This window comes from Semicossyphus pulcher, unplaced genomic scaffold (genome assembly GCF_022749685.1).
Source record: "Semicossyphus pulcher isolate SPU_LCO1_2020_fin unplaced genomic scaffold, fSemPul1.0.p SCAF_2, whole genome shotgun sequence".
NCBI lineage: Eukaryota > Metazoa > Chordata > Actinopteri > Labriformes > Labridae > Semicossyphus > Semicossyphus pulcher.
The window spans coordinates 27,914,002-27,933,639 of NW_027211693.1; the positions used below are offsets into that span (position 1 = coordinate 27,914,002).

Here is a 19,638-nt window from a genome sequence, read left to right on the forward strand (position 1 = left end):
ACACAGAAAAACACATTAAGCGTTCTATAAAGAGGCAGAGCTGTCACATCGTTTCTCTGTGCTGTCCAAGCACCCGGAGCTCTGCATAGACTGACGAGCTTCATTTGACCTCAGAGAAGCATGAAGAGAAAGAAATTAAACCATCCAAGCAGGAAAAATCAAATAACAAAAATGAAATGGCAAAGCTTTTGTAGTACAAAAACCAATAACTTCCTCTAATGTCCCCTAAACCAGTGCCTCCCCCGAGCCCCCGCCTTCACAAAGCAGTTGCGGCTATCACTCTCAACAAAGTGATGTAGTGGACTAGCTGCGGTGTAAATGGGATTTCAGTATCCCTTGCTATTCTCTTTTCTAAAGCTTCATTTCACTGACTCTCAGCTCCCCTGCTAAGTTCAGTAATGGAGCTTTAAATCCCCTCTGTTGTTGGGTCCTCACTCAGTTTGCTACCGGGTCGATGATAGAGCTCTCGCTTCTTGTGCCACCTTGTTGATAAGGCCTCACTTTGTGCCTTGAAACGCCACTGATTATTTTCCCTCCTCACATCGGCCACGCACCCCTCCCTCCCGCGAGCTTTCTCCCTGCAGACATCCTCATGGCCGTGCCTCTCCTGGTGGGCTAATATATTGAGATTAATGCTCTTTTTTGCTCTTTTCAAGTCCGGTGTTGTGGCTGTATCGTGAAGAAAACCACAAATCTTTCTTTTCATCTGTTGCAGAAGCTTTGCTATCTTTATATTCCAAGTCATCGTCTATTATTCTGGGATTTGTGTGTGTGTGTGTGTGCGTGTGTGTGTTTATTCAGTGCATGTGTAAGCAGTCGCATTAGAGAAAACAACAGACCGAGAAAAACTGGGAAAGTGAAAGAGAGTCTGTGCGTGGGAAGTTCCGTCTGACTGCGATCGTTAAGGATGGGATGGTTGTTTGGGAAATCGCATCTATTTCAGTGTTTCATATTTTTCTGCTAAATTGCTTCCTATTTTTTGACAGCTTGGTGTAGTTGTTGTGATCACTGAGGCACATCATCGCCTGCTGAATGCACTGCAATAGCTTTCAAAGAGGTGGTCTAACATTCACCTCATCTCACTCTTTGTTGTGTTCTTCTCTTGCTTTTCTTGCAGAGGCCTTCGACCTGGTGCTGCGTCACGGCCGCAACTCCACCCTGACCATGCTGAAGTCCGAGTTCCCAGGTCTCGGAGGTGGAGCCCAGAGCTCCGTGGGGCAGCTCTTCCTTGACATGTCCCTCTACATCCTGGGCTCAGACTCCACAGTGGACCACATGGTGGCGGTGCTCTACGGTCGCCTCTTCCCCCTGATCTACCGCCGCCTGCTGGGGGGCAGCGTGTCCTCTATGTCTGAAGAGTGTGTAAGAGGAGCCTGGAAGGACTCAGGAGCATTTGGCCATTATCCTAAACTGATGATGACCCGTCTGTCACGCTCCCTCCTGGCAACACGGGTCTTCCTGCAGGCGCTCAACCTGGGCATTGAGGTTGTCAACACCACTGACCACCTGCGGCCTGGCCGGGACTGCAGCCGGGCCCTGCTGAGGCTGTGGTACTGCCCGCACTGCCAGGGCATGCTGGGGCCGCCAGCCTGCAGGGGATTCTGTCAGACGGTGATGCAGGGCTGCCTGGGGGGAGCGGCCGAGGTGCAGCCGCACTGGAGGAGCTACGTAGACGGACTTGGGAAGCTGGCCGGGGGCATGAGGGGAGAGCAGGACATGGAGGCTGTTGTGCTCAGACTGCCTTCAATGATCAAACTGGCTCTCAAGCACGCTGTGAATGCCCGCACGCACCTCAGCACCCTGGTGAGTGCAGGACACACAACACACATACACGCTTGGTGATCGAGGCTCAGACTGCAAATAGCACTGTGAAAATAACAAGGCTGCATTGTTGTGTGTTTGAAGGTGAGACAATTCAACTATTGCTTACATACAGTTTATTACACTATCAGGCAGTTATAATCATCTTACAGCTGAATAGAAGTAGATGTATAAAATCTCTGTGAATAGTTGCACTGCCTAGACGTTGAATGCTGAATGCAGTGGTTTTAGAAACACTTATTTATGTGCATATTTAAAGACGATGTCTCATTCATTTCAATTAAGTTGTGGCGGACTGGCTGAAAATATCTTCATGTTTGCATGTTTGTGCTGACAGAGCATGCACAGTACAGTCTCTCTTTGGCCCTGGCACTAACTTCCTCCGGCCTTAGACACCTATGAAAGGGTGTTACCGGGGTGCGAAATACAGGGGGTCTCGGGGGCTTAGACGCCTTGATTGACACTTGAGACCACCTGAAAGCCTCAACAGCAAAATGTTGGGGCGTCTCTAGAAAAATCTTTTAAAATTTAAGCATTTGTCACTGAAAATGTATTTTAAAAGCTTACTATGTCCAGCATCTATTATTCAAATTGCAAAACATTTATTCACAAATATGAATAACCTGCAGAAAATATTGTTGTGGTGTTTCCTATTTTAGCATATTGTCATCGAATACGCGACTGTTTCTGGTAAGGCCTTCCTCCAGGGGTGGTGCTGTTGCTAATGATCCCCAATCCATTTAGAGAAGCCAGCGTTACCCCGTACAAACTGAAAAGCTGTGGGTTTGTTTCTGCTTCGACTTCATGGTTACACTCGGTGAAAAATACGTGCACATAAAGTCGGGAAAATATGTCAAAGAGAAAACAGAGTTCATTACTTATAGAAAGCTTGGTGATGTGCATGCAACATATCTTGATTGCCGTGGCTTGCGTCCATGAAATCTTGTATATTGCGTATTGAGTCAGAGTAAGACTTCAGCATAACGCTGGATCACTAGGTAGGGGGGAGCCCCGATTGCACACTGGGAGTTACTGATATCATTCTTTTGCTTTCCAAATTTTATTGGACATAATGGCTCAGATTTGATAATACAAAGAGTATTTAATTTTATAAGGAATTATAAAACCACTGTGTGTTTTATTAGATGCAAGAAGAATGACTTTATGAATAATAACTGTGATGACTCATGACGATAATTAGAGCTGATTTGCGTTAGGATTAGAGTTTACAGCTCTTTGTACAAGTGTGAAAGTGCAGTAATAAAGTGTCATTATTCTAACGGTGTATAATTAAATCATCTGTTACAATAATACACCACAAGTGTAGACAAATCGCCGACAATCTATTTTTTGGGCTGCGAAATAATATTCATTATCCACATTTTTTCAGAGCTCAATGAACGTCAGTTTTGTAGAACAGGAAGCTAATGAACCGACGCTCATGCTCTTCATGTTTCAAAAGGGCTTTTTACACTGCTGGTTCAAGGCGGGATTATTAGGTTACGTTCCGTCTTCTACGTAGAACGCACGGAGGCGTAATGGTGAGGCGAAGGGCGGAACAGCGCAGTGTTTGTTTACACCTCGCGCACGTTTTGCTTCCACAACGCCGGAACGCTATGTAAAAAAAACACTCACTGGGGCGGCTTTACGTCGTCATTGCATAGTCCAATACAGAATGACAAAGGTGGCATGAGGATGGAGCTTCGTTACGGCGCTGAGGCGGAACCGCAGTGTAAAAAAGGCTAAAGTTGTTGCGGTTTCAGATTAAACCAAAAGGTGAGGACCCAGAAGCAGACTTAGATATAAGGTTTGATTAAATAAAAGGCAAAAATGCACAAACAAAATCTAAACTCCAACCAAAGACAAAAGGGAAATCAAAAGACACAGCAACAAACTTACAAACAAAACCAGGAAACAGGTAATCCAAGGGAACACAAGGAGCCACGAGGAAATCAGGGGAGGCACGAAGATAATCCAGAGTAGAGACGAGGAACAAAATCACAGACTTAGACTAAACTCCACAGGAAGGACAACAATGAACTGGCACAGTAGGGTAGGAACGCAGAGACTAAATACACACAGGGTAATCAGGGACAGGTGAGACTAATCAACACAGGTGAACACAATGAGGGCAGGGCACACAATTTGAAAAGCGGGAAACAGAACAAAGGTGGGAAGTAAAACAAGACATGACATACAAGGGGCTAGAACTACAAAATCAAAAACAGGAAACACAAGAAACCAAACTCAGGACTGAGAGGACTACAGAGTAAAACAGGAAATTCTCTAAATGAAATGCACAACTAAACCAGACTAATACAAAGACAGGAACACAATATACAGACTAAACAACAAGAACTCATGAAAACAAGAGACAAAGTGACTAAAGAAAACCGGAAACAATATCAAAACACCAAAATACAAAACATCATAAACTAGATTGACTCATGACAAAAGTAAACTACCAGGAATCTGCAGGATAATAAATGATTTAGTAGTGCTGACGTCATGGTCACACCCTGCCCCTGAGAAAACTGTATAGCACACGAGGAAATGAAAGAAATACAGCATTTACTCTGTGAGAGAGGTTTGCTCTGCTTCACTTCAAGAAGACTTTACCTTGTAATGAGTAATCGCAAGCACACCTCTAGACACAGCTACAACTGACCTACGATGTACTATATCCACACTTCCAAAGCAAGAATGCACCGTGGACTGAAGTGAATGAGGAGGGCGAAATAAGAGCACAGAAAGGGCGGCAGAACAAGCATGTATCTGTTCAGGCTGCCAGACAGATGCTCCCAGCACGTCTCGCTGGAACTCGTCTCTCACTCCTCAGCGGCGGTGACCCGTTATGTGTGGTTTCACTGCGATAAAACCGTCAAGTTTGTTCGTAGCCCACATGTGAAGTGAGGGAGAAGTGCTCATGAAATATGGAGACCTTTTTCTGCCAGAGTTACAGAGCTGGATGCGCTTCTGCTCCGGTGTATCTGCTGAACTTTTCACTCTCACACCCCGAATCCCCACAGTGACCAGGTTTCCACTCAGAAGGCATCATTTATTAACACACAGGTTGACCTCACTTACTCTACAGCGCAAGGGCGTGGCTGCATGCATGAATCGCTGACTTAGGGGAAATTGCTCAGCGTGTGTGTGTGTGTGAGAAGGAAAGATCCTTATCCAAAATGAAATAAGTCCTGGGTTTATTTAACGCTGCAGCTCCACTCACCACAGATGACTTTTCAGTCTGTTCATGGCTCTGACTCTGGTTCCAGTATACAGGATTAAAGCTGCTGTGATGGTGTATTGTTCCGCACTGTGACAAGGTTGTGTGTGTGTGTGACTGTGTGTGTGAGTGTTTGAATGTAATCTTGCGGAGACACTCCTCGCTCAGGGGTGTCATTGAAGGGACAGAGGCATCGTTTCCCTAAAGGCTAATTTTGTCTCAGTGAGGAGTCACGGGAGATCGACCATAATTAGACAACACCTGATTGCTTCACCTCAAAGTAACACTTCAGGCTTTGTGTGAATGAAAGTAGGGATTAAAGAACGGCGGTGTTTTTCTGTGCTCAGTCCAATGAACTTTTGCATACACTCTATCAAACACTTAAAATAATGTTTAAGGACAATTCAATGTCAAATATATGTGAAAAACATTGTTTTAATCTCACTTTCCTTGATTTGACACATGCATTGATGATGTCGTTTGACAGCAAGAAGGTTCCTGGTTCGATTCCAGGCAGTGCGGAGTCTGCATGTACTCCCCGTGCATGCATGGGTTCCCTCCGGGTACTCCGGCTTCCTCCCACAGTCCAAACACATGCTCATTAGGTTCATCGGTGACTCTAAACTTCCCCTTAGGTGTGAATGTGAGTATGAAAGGTTGTCAGTCTCAAGTGAGTGATTTCCCCGGATCCACTTGACCGTTGCCGTGGACATGGGGAGAGTGGGCGGTGCATAATGTGGCCGAGGACACGTGCGTACACACTGCCTGACGTATGCGGATAATTGCATCCAAGACTACCTCCGCATGTTGCCTGAGTGATTGGATCTGAATGCTTCCTCAATCCGTCCTGGGAGAGTTCACACTTGTTCTTAAGGCACCACATGTTGCTACCAGGTTGGAACAGGGGCTGTGTCTCAGCCCTTTGATTGAATGGCGATCAGTCCAGGGTGTACCCACTGACCCACTGACAGCTGGGATTGGCTCCAGCCTCCCAGTGAGCCTGAACCGGATGAGCAGTATAGATAATGGATGGATGGATTGATAAGTTGGCTTGTTTTCTGTTACAAGAACACAGAGAGATGAAAATATCACGTCTTCTTTGAGTTAACTCAACAGAAAATGTGTCATGTTGTGGAAAGTTGCCCTTCAGACTCCAGACTCCCTCAAAGTAATAAAAATAAGTCAACAAAACTACTGTTTGTTTCAGCAGGAGTTCTGTAGTCTTTTTGATGCTTTGATCTTCACCTACATTTTAAAGACAAAAAGAAAAGTGAACTAGAGCAAAAATGTTGTGTTGCATTTTCATGTGATTACAGCATCTTTTGAATAATTCAAATGCAATAAGGTTTTTGTTTCAGAAAACTGAGACAGCACACTGAAAATCACTTACAGCCCATTCATCTCATACCCCATTAAGACTGAGAGTGACACAGTTTATCAGTGGTCTGTCTCCATTGGTCAGTGTGGATCAGAAGACTTTCATGAACCCACTCATGATGCAAGCTGATTTGAAAGGAAATGCTCGACTGCTCGGCTGCAGTTAAAAGCTGTGTCTCAAAGGGCGTCCTTTGAAGGATGAGTCATTCGAAGCCTGTTCCCGCCCATCACCTTGCGTCACCAAACGCGGCTCCTGTCGCCTAGCAACGGGTAGCTAGCGGGCTAACTAGCTATCATAACTACCATCACGTTTGTATCTCTAGCTATTCAATTAAGTTGCAACCAAAAACTTTTGTGTTGTCTGACTTGTCTCGTTATTGCTGTCGTCCTGATTTGTTGTCTGACTGTGTTGTTATTGTTGTCGTCCTGATGTGTCGTCTGACTGTGTCGTTATACCTGCCATCCAGATGCGTCGTCTGACTGTGTTGTTATTGCTGTCGTCCTGATGTGTCGTCTGACTGCGTTGGCATACCTGTCGTCCTTATGTGTCGTCTGACTGCATTGTCATACCTGTCTTCTTGTTGTGTCGTCTGACTGTGTCGTTATTGCTGTCATCCTGATGTGTCTTGACGTCTCGTCTGACTGTGTGATTATACCTGTCGTCCTGATGTGTCGTCTGACTGTGTCGTTATACCTGTCCTCCTGATGTGTCCTCTGACTGTGTCATTATTGCTGTCATCCTGTTGTGTCTTGACGTGTCGTCTGACTGTGTCGTTATTGCTGTCGTCCTGTTGTGTCGTCTGACTGTGTCGTTATACCTGTCTTCCTGATGTGTTGTCTCACTGTGTCGTTATGTCTGTCGTCTATGACATGTCATCCTATTGTGTTGTCCTCATGTGTGGTCTGACTGTGTCGTTATACCTGCCGTCCAGATGTGTCTCCTAACTGTGTGTTATGTCTGTCGTCCTGACCTGTCATCCTATTGTGTTGTCTTGACGTGTCGTCTCATTGTGTCGTTATTGCTGTCGTCCTGATGTGTCGTCTGACTGTGTCATTGTACCTGTCATCTTCTTGTGTCGTCTGACTGCGTCGTTATTATTGTCATCCTCTTGTGTCGTCTGACTGTGTCAGTATACCTGCCGTCCAGATGTGTTCTCTGACTGTGTCATTATTGCTGTTGTCCTGTTGTGTCGTCTGACTGTGTCATTATACCTGTCCTTCCAGTGTGTCGTCTGACTGTGTCATTATTGCTGTCTTCCTGTTGTGTCGTCTGACTGTGTCGTTATACCTGTCGTCCTGATGTGTCGTCTGACTTTGTCGTTATACCTGTCGTCCTGATGTGTTGTCTCTCTGTGTCGTTATGTCTGTCGTCCTGATGTGTTGTCTCTCTGTGTCGTTATGTCTGTCGTCCTGATGTGTTGTCTCTCTGTGTCATTATGTCTGTCGTCCTAATGTGTCGTCTAACTGTGTCGTTATTGCTGTCGTCCTGATGTGTCGTCTGACTGTGTCGTTATTGCTGTCGTCCTGATGTGTCGTCTGACTGTGTCGTTATTGCTGTCGTCCTGATGTGTCGTCTGACTGTGTCGTTATTGCTGTCGTTCTGATGTGTCGTCTGACTGCGTTGTCATACCTGTCATCCTGTTGTGTCGTCTGACTGTGTCGTTATACCTGCCGTCCAGATGGGTCTCCTAACTGTGTGTTATGTCTGTAGTCCTGACCTGTCATCCTATTGTGTTGTCATGACGTGTCGTCTCATTGTGTTATTGCTGTCATCCTGATGTGTCGTCTGACTGTGTCATTATACCTGTCCTCCTGATGTGTCGTCATATCATGTGGCTGTTAAATCATAAACTGGTGTAAAGGCCTTGAAGGTTCACGCTCCAAGTCTTCCACAACTTGTAGGTTGGAAACTTCAGAATCAGAATCAGTTTTAATGTGTTAACTGGAGTCCCACATTCCAAGTTCAGCACACTGTTTCCTTCTATTTTTTTGTTTTTATTGGTGTAATAACGTGACAATAAACAGGATAGTGAGAGGGAAAAAAACAAAGCAAAACAAAAAACAAAACAAACAAATAAACAAACACAACAACACCAAATAAAAACAATTGTCTGCTGCATCTGAAGGAGCCTTCAAAATGGGACAGCCTTCAACGTGCCGATGTGACGCAATCGGCCTTAAAATACGTCCATCGACGAATGCAGCCCCTGAATTTGGACACAGCTAATGTCTCTGCCGACAGTGATAACCAGATAATAAGATATGCCACATAAATATGAATGCGTGTGTGTGTGTGTGTGTGTGTGTGTGTCTATATAATTTGGATTTCTGCTTCCTTGAATCTTGTCTTTGAGATGTGTGAATACAGTTTAATGAAAACCTTGAGAAATCTTCCAGTGATACTTCAATGTTTCGAACTGTAACATCATGTTGTGTTTGTTTGGACTAGCACGTCTCGTTTTGTGGTATCATGTGGATGTGCGATCTGCAGCTGTGGTCGGTATCTCTCACTTAACCTCCCCTCTGGTGAGAGTTCAGACTGCTGCTACTGAAGGTGACAAACTGGTCGACTCGATCCGAGGAAAAGAGTGCTCGAGGTGTGAGAGAGACATCTTCTCTCTTCTCTGTGGCCTTGAAACATGTTTCCCAGCTGGGGAGATGACCACTCATCCTCTGCCAGCGCACTCCCCGGCATGTTAACATTCATTTCCTCCATCCGGTGCAACTCCAGCGTGAATCAACCAATGTTCAGAGAGACGGAGAGGGCAGCCAAGAGCCCCGCAGCTCCAATCTATTCCCCTGTCAACTTCCCAAGCCTCTCCTGGAGTTTGATGTCATCCACCTCCGTCTCTACATCTCATCCTCAACATCCTTCTCTTGCTTTCATCCCCCTCCATTTATTTCTTTTTCCTCTCGTTCTTACTCGCCGCTGTGAGAGAAGATGCATGATTTATGAAGCTCTATTTTTACCAGTTACTTAGGAGAAAGAGGAGAGAAGCGGCGACAAAGCGAGGGAGAGAAAAGGAAAGAAAAATGGAGGGGAGAGTGTGAAGAGCGAGCCCAGGGGGAAGGAGGACAGGAGAGAGTGGAGGAGACATCCATCACCTAGCGACCCCTCGGCTGAAAATGACGACAGGAAGTAGGCTGAGAAAGAAAGATGATGGATCTGACCAAGAGGAGATGCTGCAGCTGAGTTCAGGAGTTGTGTATTGTTTCACACCTGACACAGTTGAGTGATTTGTTATAAGTGTTGCATCACGTATCTATTAATGTGCTTTGTCAGTAACACACTTCTCATTAGTTTCCTTTTAGTTGCCTCCTCACTCAGCTCATATCAATAAACTGTTGCTTCTCTGATGAAGCAACAGCAGTAATTAAATCCCTGCTGCATGTTTACTTCATATTACTCCATTCAAACATCACATTTAGACATTCATCAAAGCTCCTGTGAGCAGTTTTAGCTGGTTATGAAACAGACTCAATTTAATACTGATGCCTTAATATGACCTACAAAAGCAAATGAGACCCTCAGCAACAAGATTGACTATTTCTATATGGTTATTTTTAATGCCTGAAACCTCTGCAGCAAGGTCGGCGTCAGGCGAGGCAATTAACAGCGCGCTGCCTAAACAGCGTTTGTTTACATTTGCCACAGAACAGGTTCACAGTGACGGATACGTAAGCAGTTAAAAGATTCTGATTTTACAGGATACATCTTGTGCATGTGCAGGACCGAATCGTCAAAGCGATTAGATGTACCGGTTTGTCTTCAGGGGTTGCTAAGATCGACAGTGACAAAAAGTTCCAGTAGCTTCTAATAATGTTAATAAAGACTGTAACACTTCATTAAAGTAATAAACCTGCAGATCAGGTTTATCATATATTTAAGTAAATCACTTTGCTCTGTGATTGACTGGCGATCAGTACAGAGTGTACCCTGCCTCTCGCCCACTGACCCTGACTCCTGTGAGGCCATCTTTGTTACAAGTTGAACAAACATCACTTAACAGAGGTGGGGGACTGAGACACCACCTATTGAATACTGTGTAAACTCGACCAGCTTGCTTCTAATCAGAATCAGAATCAGCTTTATTGACCAAGCATGTGTACACATCATAGAGTGTATAAAAACATAGATATCTATATAAATGCAGTTATTAGTACACATACAAGGAATTTGACTCCTGTTTACAGGGCTCTCTGTGTACAGACACAAATACACACTAAGGCAATAAGACTGTAGTGCAGTGATCAGGAGTGCAAAGCATGAGAAATACATTTAACAGCTATGTAACCAGATTACCTTTATATACATGAGTTAGAATGTTTATTTATGAGCTCTAAATGCTTGTTAATAATGAATATGACAGTGCTGTAAATTGTATCCTCAGATTTAACCAGTTTACTTAAAGCTCCTGTCAGGAGTTTTTAGCTGCTTATGAAAGGGACTGAAATGAGAACTGATGCCTCTGTATGAGCTACATCAGCAACAGGATTGATTATATCTTTAAAATTATATTTAATGCCTGTAACCACTGCCCGGGGGATAGGTGTCAGACGAGGTGATTAACTTGCGCTGCCAAATCAGCCTTTTTCCTATATTTTTATCCACAGTGAGTGATACATTTGAATGTTAAAAGAAAGCAGGATGAGATTTTTTGTTAAAAAAACACTTCTTACACATGTCCAGGACAAGATCAGCCAAGAGATAAGAGTCTTTGTCCTTTGGGGGGGCCAAAATCAACACAAACCGAAAGTTCCTCATAGTAGCTTTAAAGTGGATAAGGATAAGTTGGATAGCTCTGGTAATACGCTCATTCTCCTTCTTGCCAGTTGTCAGATGAGAACTTTTATAACTCTCATGTTTGCTAAATATGTAGCAGCAGCTGGTTAGCTTAGCTTAGCATGAAGACACAAGGGGGTATAACAAGCCTGGCTCCGTCCGCAGGTAACAAAAGTGCCAATCAGCATCTCTTAAGCTCATGTATTTATTCTATTTATTGTATTGTATTGTATTTATTAAGTTCTATCTGGTTTGTTTAATCCAAACAAAAACACAAGTGTAAAAACGTGATAGTCCGTTCATAGTGGCCTGACTATTTCTTGACCACCTAATGCCTGGCCCACACTCAAAGATTTTTCACCCCACACATGACGATATATAATCATAGATTGAACAGTTTTGCTCCTATAGAGTGTGGAGAGCAACGATTACACCAAAACAGCACAACGCACACTAACAGATTCATTCAGCAACAACCAGAGTCCGACTCTCACAGCTGGAAATCTCACAAGTCTCTCGCCGTCAAACAAGACTTTAGAGTAAACAAAACCTGGCGGACGACGGGCAGGAAGAATTGGCGATGATAGTTTTTGGACTATTAACTGAAAAATCAGGAAGAAAAAAGAACATACTGTGGATGAAGTGGTGGAGACGGCCTGGACATGGGCTGTACATGTTACTTTATGCTGCCTGTTTGCTTTTGTCACAACACGATATCAGCTCGTAAATATTGAACATGTTTAATAAGTAAAATTACTCTTTACATACTTCGCATCACAGGAACATCTGGCAAGATAATCTTTAGATCTTTAGAATCTGTAGTTATCTAGTAGTGTGTATCCCGCTTAAGCTAACAGGCTGCTGGCTCTAACTTTATATTAAGCACATATTTGCACATTTTTGCTAATCACCAGTTCAACATATTAACTTCATTTATTAAGTGTCCGTTGCTCGCCATGCAGACAATGTGGCCTCACTGTACCTTATCAGAGAATCTATAATACTCCTGAGACCCGTTTCCATCCTGCCTTGAAGAAAACACCATGTGCCAGTTCAGACCCACATCTGACAGGCTCATCTGTATCAGAACAGTGTCTATAAAATCAGAAAGACATCCAGCTTTAATATCTTTTCACAGCTCTGAATGCTTCAGGATTTGCAGAATTCTGAGTGAAGAGTGTGAAATACATTTTTCTTATAAGCATCTCTGTAACCGTGATGAACACACTGTCAGTGTGGTATTTTAGATTAGACTTTAATCTGGGCGGCCTGCTCATCTATTTTAATGAGATTAACATCTTCAATTAAGTTCAGCATTTAGTCACCAATATTCTTTAGACCAACAATTATAATCCATATTTGTACTAAAATATAAAACAAATTTTATCACCAAATTATTCTGGGGTTTGGTGCTCTCATTCATGTGAAGCCAAGATTCCTGAACCGGTGGGCTTACTGAAATGTGATGAGCAGAAAAGATTAGTGAGATTTAAAAATAAACCTGAAAGCAGAGAAAAACTACCTGAATCTCTGTGTGCGTGCATGTGTTTCAAAGGAAAATAAATACATTTGAGAGTCCTTTTTCTTCTTCGAGGCATAGAATATCAGATCAAATTTGATGTTGAAACCTGAAGATGTTTACATTTTTTACTGGTAGGTCGAGTATGATTCCTGTTGAATCTTTTGGTAGTGAAACCTTATCACTGCCCGCGTAGCATACGGATGAAATAGGGTGATTATTTTCTTATAATGGGCAGCAACAGGGTATCAATTTTTTACATCTTATTAATGGATGAACGACATTTGCTATTTTCTTTAAAGCAATTGTCAGAAGGTTGAACGTGGGTTGAAAACATTAATTTGAGGAATAATTTGATTCAAATGAAAGAACAATTTGTTCAGAGGCAGGATCAGCTTACCTTTTTCCAATCCGATGTTTTGCAGTAAAAAAAATAAATCACAGAGCTTTTTCTAGCACAATCAATAGATGGGTTAACCCTGGCCCTGGTATTTCAAGATCGCTGACATACGGTCTAAAATATTTCCTCCTCGATCCTTTGGAGTAAACTTTTTAGCCACCGACTCCTTTTAGAGCCTGTTCATCAATGAAGCTCACGGCCATTGTCTATCAATGACGTCCCTCCACTAGTTCTCTGCACTATGTCTTCACCTGTCTTTGAATGTACACTACCAGTCAAAAGTTTGGACACACTTTCCCATTCACTTGCATGAGAAAATGTGTCCAAACTTTTGACTGGTAGTGTATATTTTTTTAGATCTCTAGGAGCATCTTGTGAACAGCTCTCTTGGTTGGGCTGTGTGCTAAAAAAGAGTCAGGCCTTGACCCACTGCTTCCCAGTAATGAAAGACCTTCTTTTGAAAATTATAAAGTGGTATGTGGACGACTTGTGCGGGTCCAGGAAATAAACAACATTTTTTGATATTCCATTCCACTTTGGTTTTCATTCGAAGTACAGAACAAAAACTGCTCTGGTCAAGGTTTAACATGACTTTAATGCGTGCTGATTCTTGGCAATGTTGAGTTCTGTTTTTAGTAAACGTAACTGCAGCTTTCACTTTTGACCACTCTATTCTCCTTAGTAGGCTTCAGTAACTGGTTGGTATAATAGTCTGCCCTTGACTGGCTTATCTTCTACTTGTTAAAGAGGAGTTTTTCCGTGGCTGTTGATCATTCTGTCTCCTGTTCAGCTAATGTGTGGTGTACCCCAGGGATCATATCTTGGTCCTATACTTTTCTTCCTTTACATGCCTCCCCTTGGTTTTTTAATTAGCAGATACAGGTGCATGTCTTAACTGTGCGGAGGGTGCACAGCTATACCCTCTTCTTTGTGTAAACATCAGTAAACTCTTTATTTAATAACCTAACAGCTATCACTACAGTAGCGTTAGTAATACAAATGCAAATGTAACCAAACTGCAGGAAAAAAATCTGTTCTATTCTCGAAGAAGAAGACGAGACATACTTTATTAATCCCTGAGGGGAAACTCAATGTTTTCACTCTATCTTTACAAACATGCTACACACACATAGGGCCGAAATACACACATGCACAAACAGGACTCCTTGGACATGCATTAATGGAGAGATGTGAGAGTGAGGGGTCTGCACACAGATGAGTGCCTTGAACAGTTGGGGGATTCGGTGCCTTACTTAAGGACACATCTACAGTGTCCAGGAAAGGAGCTGGCACCTCTCCAGCTACCAGCCCCAATTCAACGCTTGGTCCCTGCTGGGACTTCAACCAGCCACCCTCCGATTCCCAAGCCAAGTCCCTACAGACTAAGTCTACTGTCTAAGCCCCCTTTATGGAAACAATGTATATCCATATTAATGGAGTAAAAGTAATAATCTCGAAGATTTTCATTCAAATGAATGTCTGTTAAGTCTCTATCTATCACCGAATGAGGTAACACAATGGTGTTTGAGCCTATGGCCCACTGATGAAAGCCTTTGCATTTGCAGTATTATGGACAGGGTGTCTGTAGCCACTTTCGTGGAAAAAATCACAAGCAGTGTCCAGTTAGTGACGTGTTTTCCATCAGCCAGCAGTGGTTGGTCTGCCAGAGAGAGTAGGCGGAGCTTAGCGGCTGCTTTTCTGGTCTCTGCAAGTGTTGCGAGTAAACAGTGATCTTCTATGGCTGAACAAACAAAGAAAAGATTGATGACTACAGATACAACTTCAAAAATATATCTGGGAAGTGTGCTTCTGCAGTTACCGTTTATCGCCATAGGTGCCGCCAAAGAGAACGAAGCTGAGATCTTCAGAGATTATTACTTTAAATTACATTTATTTCAAAATAAATGAACTGAACACATTTCCTGTGGTGTATTAAGTTTTCGAGCTCGGATGAGGAGGATACATTAGGAGAGACATTTGGGACCAGCTGCTGTTAATTTGAGCAAAACTCCGTGATTGAAATGTGATTGTCAACTTATTTGATAAAACAACAATTTAAGACATTTTAAACCACTTAACACTTCATCAAACTGAAATAAATACACCAAGATTTTCATTTCCAACCCGGACATAAAATCCATTTAAACACATCACAGCCTGGTATTACTTTACTTTCTACGTACTGGGAGACTTTTCTCTCATCTTTACTTCACTGGGAGAAGTTAAGTGAAAAAGCCATATCTGAAATAGGATGCCTGTAATGTGTGCATTCACTAGAAACCTGTTCCTATGCTGTTGACGGGAGGAAAGAGGATGAGGAGGATGAGGACTGAGAGCTGACTCAGTCTCTCCCCTGAGCCTGGACTCCCTTTGAACTCAAACATTACTCACCAAATATTCTCCAGTATGTTGTCACAGCTGTGCATGGCATCCTGCCACCTTTACACAACACTCATTCCTCCTGGAACTGTTTGCCTATTAATAACTCTTTGTGATCTAGATTGATGGATAAGCCTGATTATATGTTATCAGGATCCATGTGCATTGCCGTTGATTTGTGTGGAGTTTATCTTTACACCATGTTTGCTCAAGCACAGCGCCACATGGAACCTGAGATGCATTTGTGCAAGTGCATGGACGTGCGGACAGTGAGATTCGTGTGTGTGTGTGTGTGTGTGTGTGTGTGTGTGTTGTATTACCGGCTGTCAGCACCTCTCTCTCTCAGTGAGGCGGGCTGCTCAGTGCAGATAAAAGTGTGCAGATATTTCTGAGCTCTCACGCTGAGGCAGGCTTTATCTGCAAACTCTCCTGTTGGTTGTGTTAGTCCAGCCCTGGGTGATATTAATACTCCACTAATGAGCCCCTTCCTTGAAGAATCCGGAAACAATCGGTGGGTGGGGGTGGGACGAGGCGGCATGAGGGGCCCACGCGCTGATTCAGTCATCCCTTGTGCCACAACTCCCCTACGGCTTCCCGGGAACGCACAAACAAAAAGAGGAACGCTGCTCCAATCACATTAATCATGGCCTGTGGGAACACCGGCGCTCGCTCCGGGCGCCGCAGAACGAGAGAATTACACGAGAGGAAGATGTGGAGGGAGAGAATGGGATGGCGGAGACAATGGGCCGAAGTGTGTGTGTGTGATATCCCCCCAAGTACACTGCAGGGGAGTATTAGTGGAGATGGCTACCAGGGATGCTTGGTTTAAGTGAACATCTGTAACTACCATGATTTCGTGTGTGTGTGTGTGTGTGTGTGTGTGTGCGCGTGCGCGTGCATAGATTAAGGTATCTGTCACTGTATCCTTGGATGACAAGGCTGTATTGATTAACCCCAATGATTCTGTGTCTTCTAGCTGATCAGCACTTCTGTGTGTGTCAGCGTGCATGCAGTATAGAGACGAGCGTGTGTGTGTGTGTGTGTGTGTGTGTGTGTAACATACTTGTTTTCAATGTTCTGCAGAAGTGCATGTGTATCATGTTAATGGGCTTAGTTGCATTATTTTAAAATGAGTAATTGCATAAAATGAGATATTCCTTTTTCTGTACGTGAATCTCTCTCTCTCTCTGCATGTGAGTGTGTGTGTGTGTGTGTGTGTGTGTGTGGCCCTGGGTTGCCACCAGATAAAGACGTGTGAAGAAGCAGTGGTGCCAGCCTATTCACTTAAAGGGGAGCTGGGCACAATTAGCTGTGAACATTACATGGCAGAATTAAGCCCGGGCCACTATCCCCGGGGGAAATTAAACCACCGGCAAATCATTAAACCACAAGCTAAACATTAACAGCCATTTGCATTTTTATTGCACCTGAAAAGAATGTGCCAGGTCCATTATCTCTGAGAGACAGAGGAGGGACTTCTTATTTATTATTGTTATGTTGTCCCATGTGGAAACACAATGGCATTTATATGGGGGAATGAAGAAGCGAACCAAAGGCCTCGTTTTCACGCTCGCGTTTTTGGAGTGTTATGATTACAAATTCGAACAAGGCGGAAGCGGCTGGCAGAGGATACAATGACTTGTTTGTTATGCAAATCCCTCTGCTTTCATCCCTCCCAAAATAAACAAACCCAAACAGATGACAATTTGCGGAGGGGCTCAGCTGAGTAAGGCCGGCAGTTTGGCTGCTGACAGGTCCTTACAGTCTGCAGTGTCAGTGCTATTAAGAGTTTCAATAAACCGGCTCGGGGGTCAGGAACTGGGAGCATAAGTGGGGTGAAGAGGTCCTGGGAGCTGAATTCACTCACTCAACCCTGGTCTCTCATTTTCTCCTCTCTCTTCTGCAGGTGAGCGGGATGTGTGGACACACTCCTCAACGGGCCTCTCGCTCTGTCGGATCCCCTCCTCCGCAGCCTCCTTCTGCCTCTGCCGCCCGCAACACGCAGCCCCCGTCCTCGGACTCTGATGAGACGTTGGCCGGCCTCCGCAGGTGAGCGAAATCCAGACTGAGACCCCTCCCAGCTGAGGTTTCCTCCTGCTTCCTTTGGACACTTGTTCTTTCTCCACTCGATTGTTTTTTACAGCCCCTTGCAATAACAGGCTTAAATGAACAGTGTAATAATGCCCAGCGGGGGTACTAGCCTCAGCAGCACAATGACCAGATTAATGTCAATTAGTAGAGGAGACACAGCTTATTCCTGCCTCCTTTACTCTCTTTTTCCTCAAGAGGGATCTCATCGACCTGCTTTCACTGTTATCAAGCTGAATCCCCTCGCTTGTTCCATCTCTGCCTCTTCGTCTTTGTGTTTCTTTCTTTGTCTTTTTCCTCTCACTGTAGGACACGTTACGCTCTTTTCCCCGCTGATGTGTTCAGAATAACTGCAGTTTCATTCTTTGTCTCTCTCTGTGTTGATTATTTTCTCTCTTTGCCTGCTTCAGGGAGTTCATATCCAACCTGAGGGGCTTCAGCTCCTTCTACAGTGGTCTCGGGGAGGCTCTGTGCAGCCGCGAGCCCGCTCCAGCGAACCACTCCCTCTGCTGGAATGGGCAGGAGATGACAGACAGGTAGGACCGTTTTGCCTCCGTTCACAGCTCTATGAAAGGTGCCTTATTGGCCTTCTCAGAGATCAGTTATACAAATAGCTCTGATTCCTGAATTCCCATTACTCCTGCAGCACATCTGAGTGTGTAGGTGAATTGAAGGGTAAGTTTGCCCAGAGCTGATGAGCTGCACAAGAGGGCCCCCCTCTCCCACTGAGTGTGAGTGTAAATCTTGACTCTGGCTCTATGGGATGTTATTAATGTCAGGCATGCTGTCACCTTCTTCTTGCTTAGTTAATTGCTCTTTCGATCGTTCTCTCCTCCGTCATCCAACATCTCCTGTGCACCCTGCAGAACCTCATTTGGTTTTTCGTAATATTTCACTTCACCCCTGTCCTTTGCCTCCACACATCATAGCTCCCCACTTTCCTCGCGCTCCATCAGCCCGCCCCAATTTCAATTTGGCTCAGATAAGTATAGATATCATCTTTTTTTTCTTCCTGCTTTGTAAATTATGTGTGGAATTTAATCAATGCAGAGACACAACTTTCAGACGAGGAGCGCTGCAGGTTAATGTTTTACCTCTGAGCAGACTGAGAATAGCTGTGAACCTTCTCAAACTGTTGAAAGAGAGTCTTTTACAAAGAGAGGGAAAAAATGCCTCAATCTTCGGAGGAGACATTAAGTTGGCACGGGGGCAAAGCTGTCCTGAGGGGATGATTACAAGCTGGACCAAACAGTGCGATAGGAAGGTGCAGGGAGGCAGGAAATGATGGAGAGATTACAATGTCTCGCGGCAAGCAATTCTCTGTGTCAGCTGCGAGGGCATATGTCTGCAAATTCACTCCAGGTACATTTTCACTCTGAGATTTGTTCTGGATCATCTTCCATTATCCTCTCAGATGGGACCTTCTGCAGAGCCAGACTTGGCATTCATTCTCACATTGTCTCATACAGATAAAATTAGACTGGGTTTGGAGGGAGTAAGCACCGGAGAGGTCGGGCACTGAATGTTTCCGATACTTGAGGAGCTAAATGTGGCGCTTTTTATCAGGCGTGTTTACTACCCCACCTGGAGCCGAGATCAGAGGAGCTACACTGTTTCACCACATCAAAGAGCGTTACACTGATAACTGTGATAACAGATGTGACGCCTTGTCAGCTCCACACATTACATTTATCTTCTTCTTTTAGATCAAATAACAGTGTAAACTCATTCATGTGTGATTAGTGATAAGAGATTAGAAGCTGCGTCCACTGCGAACATTTAATGTAGGGACTGTATGAAAAGTAACAGCGAGAGAGGTGGTGAAGAGAGGGAGGAAGTTAGGGTCCTCTATGGGCACAGGGGACTGTCTTTTATTTCTGCCTTTACTTTGCAAAGTTTATAGTTTTATAAAAAGTTACAGAAATATACAACTTTCACTGGAATAATGGTTCATAAAGGAGTTGGAACAGCTCTGTCACTGTATCAGGATTTCATCAATGTATATTTTTTGTGGATACATTGATTAACATCACTGACATGTTGAT

At 44.0% G+C, this 19,638-nt stretch overlaps 1 protein-coding gene across 1 annotated transcript in view; it reads left to right on the forward strand.

The window, feature by feature from the left end:
- The window catches only part of gpc3 (glypican 3), a 124,475-nt gene that overhangs the window by 67,330 nt on the left and 37,507 nt on the right, over positions 1–19,638 (forward strand). The window contains exons 3-5 of the mRNA XM_069670119.1: positions 1,118–1,803; positions 17,412–17,554; positions 18,004–18,129. Of these exons, the coding sequence (XP_069526220.1) occupies positions 1,118–1,803; positions 17,412–17,554; positions 18,004–18,129 (955 nt within the window). The remainder of the gene's footprint in view (positions 1–1,117; positions 1,804–17,411; positions 17,555–18,003; positions 18,130–19,638) is intronic.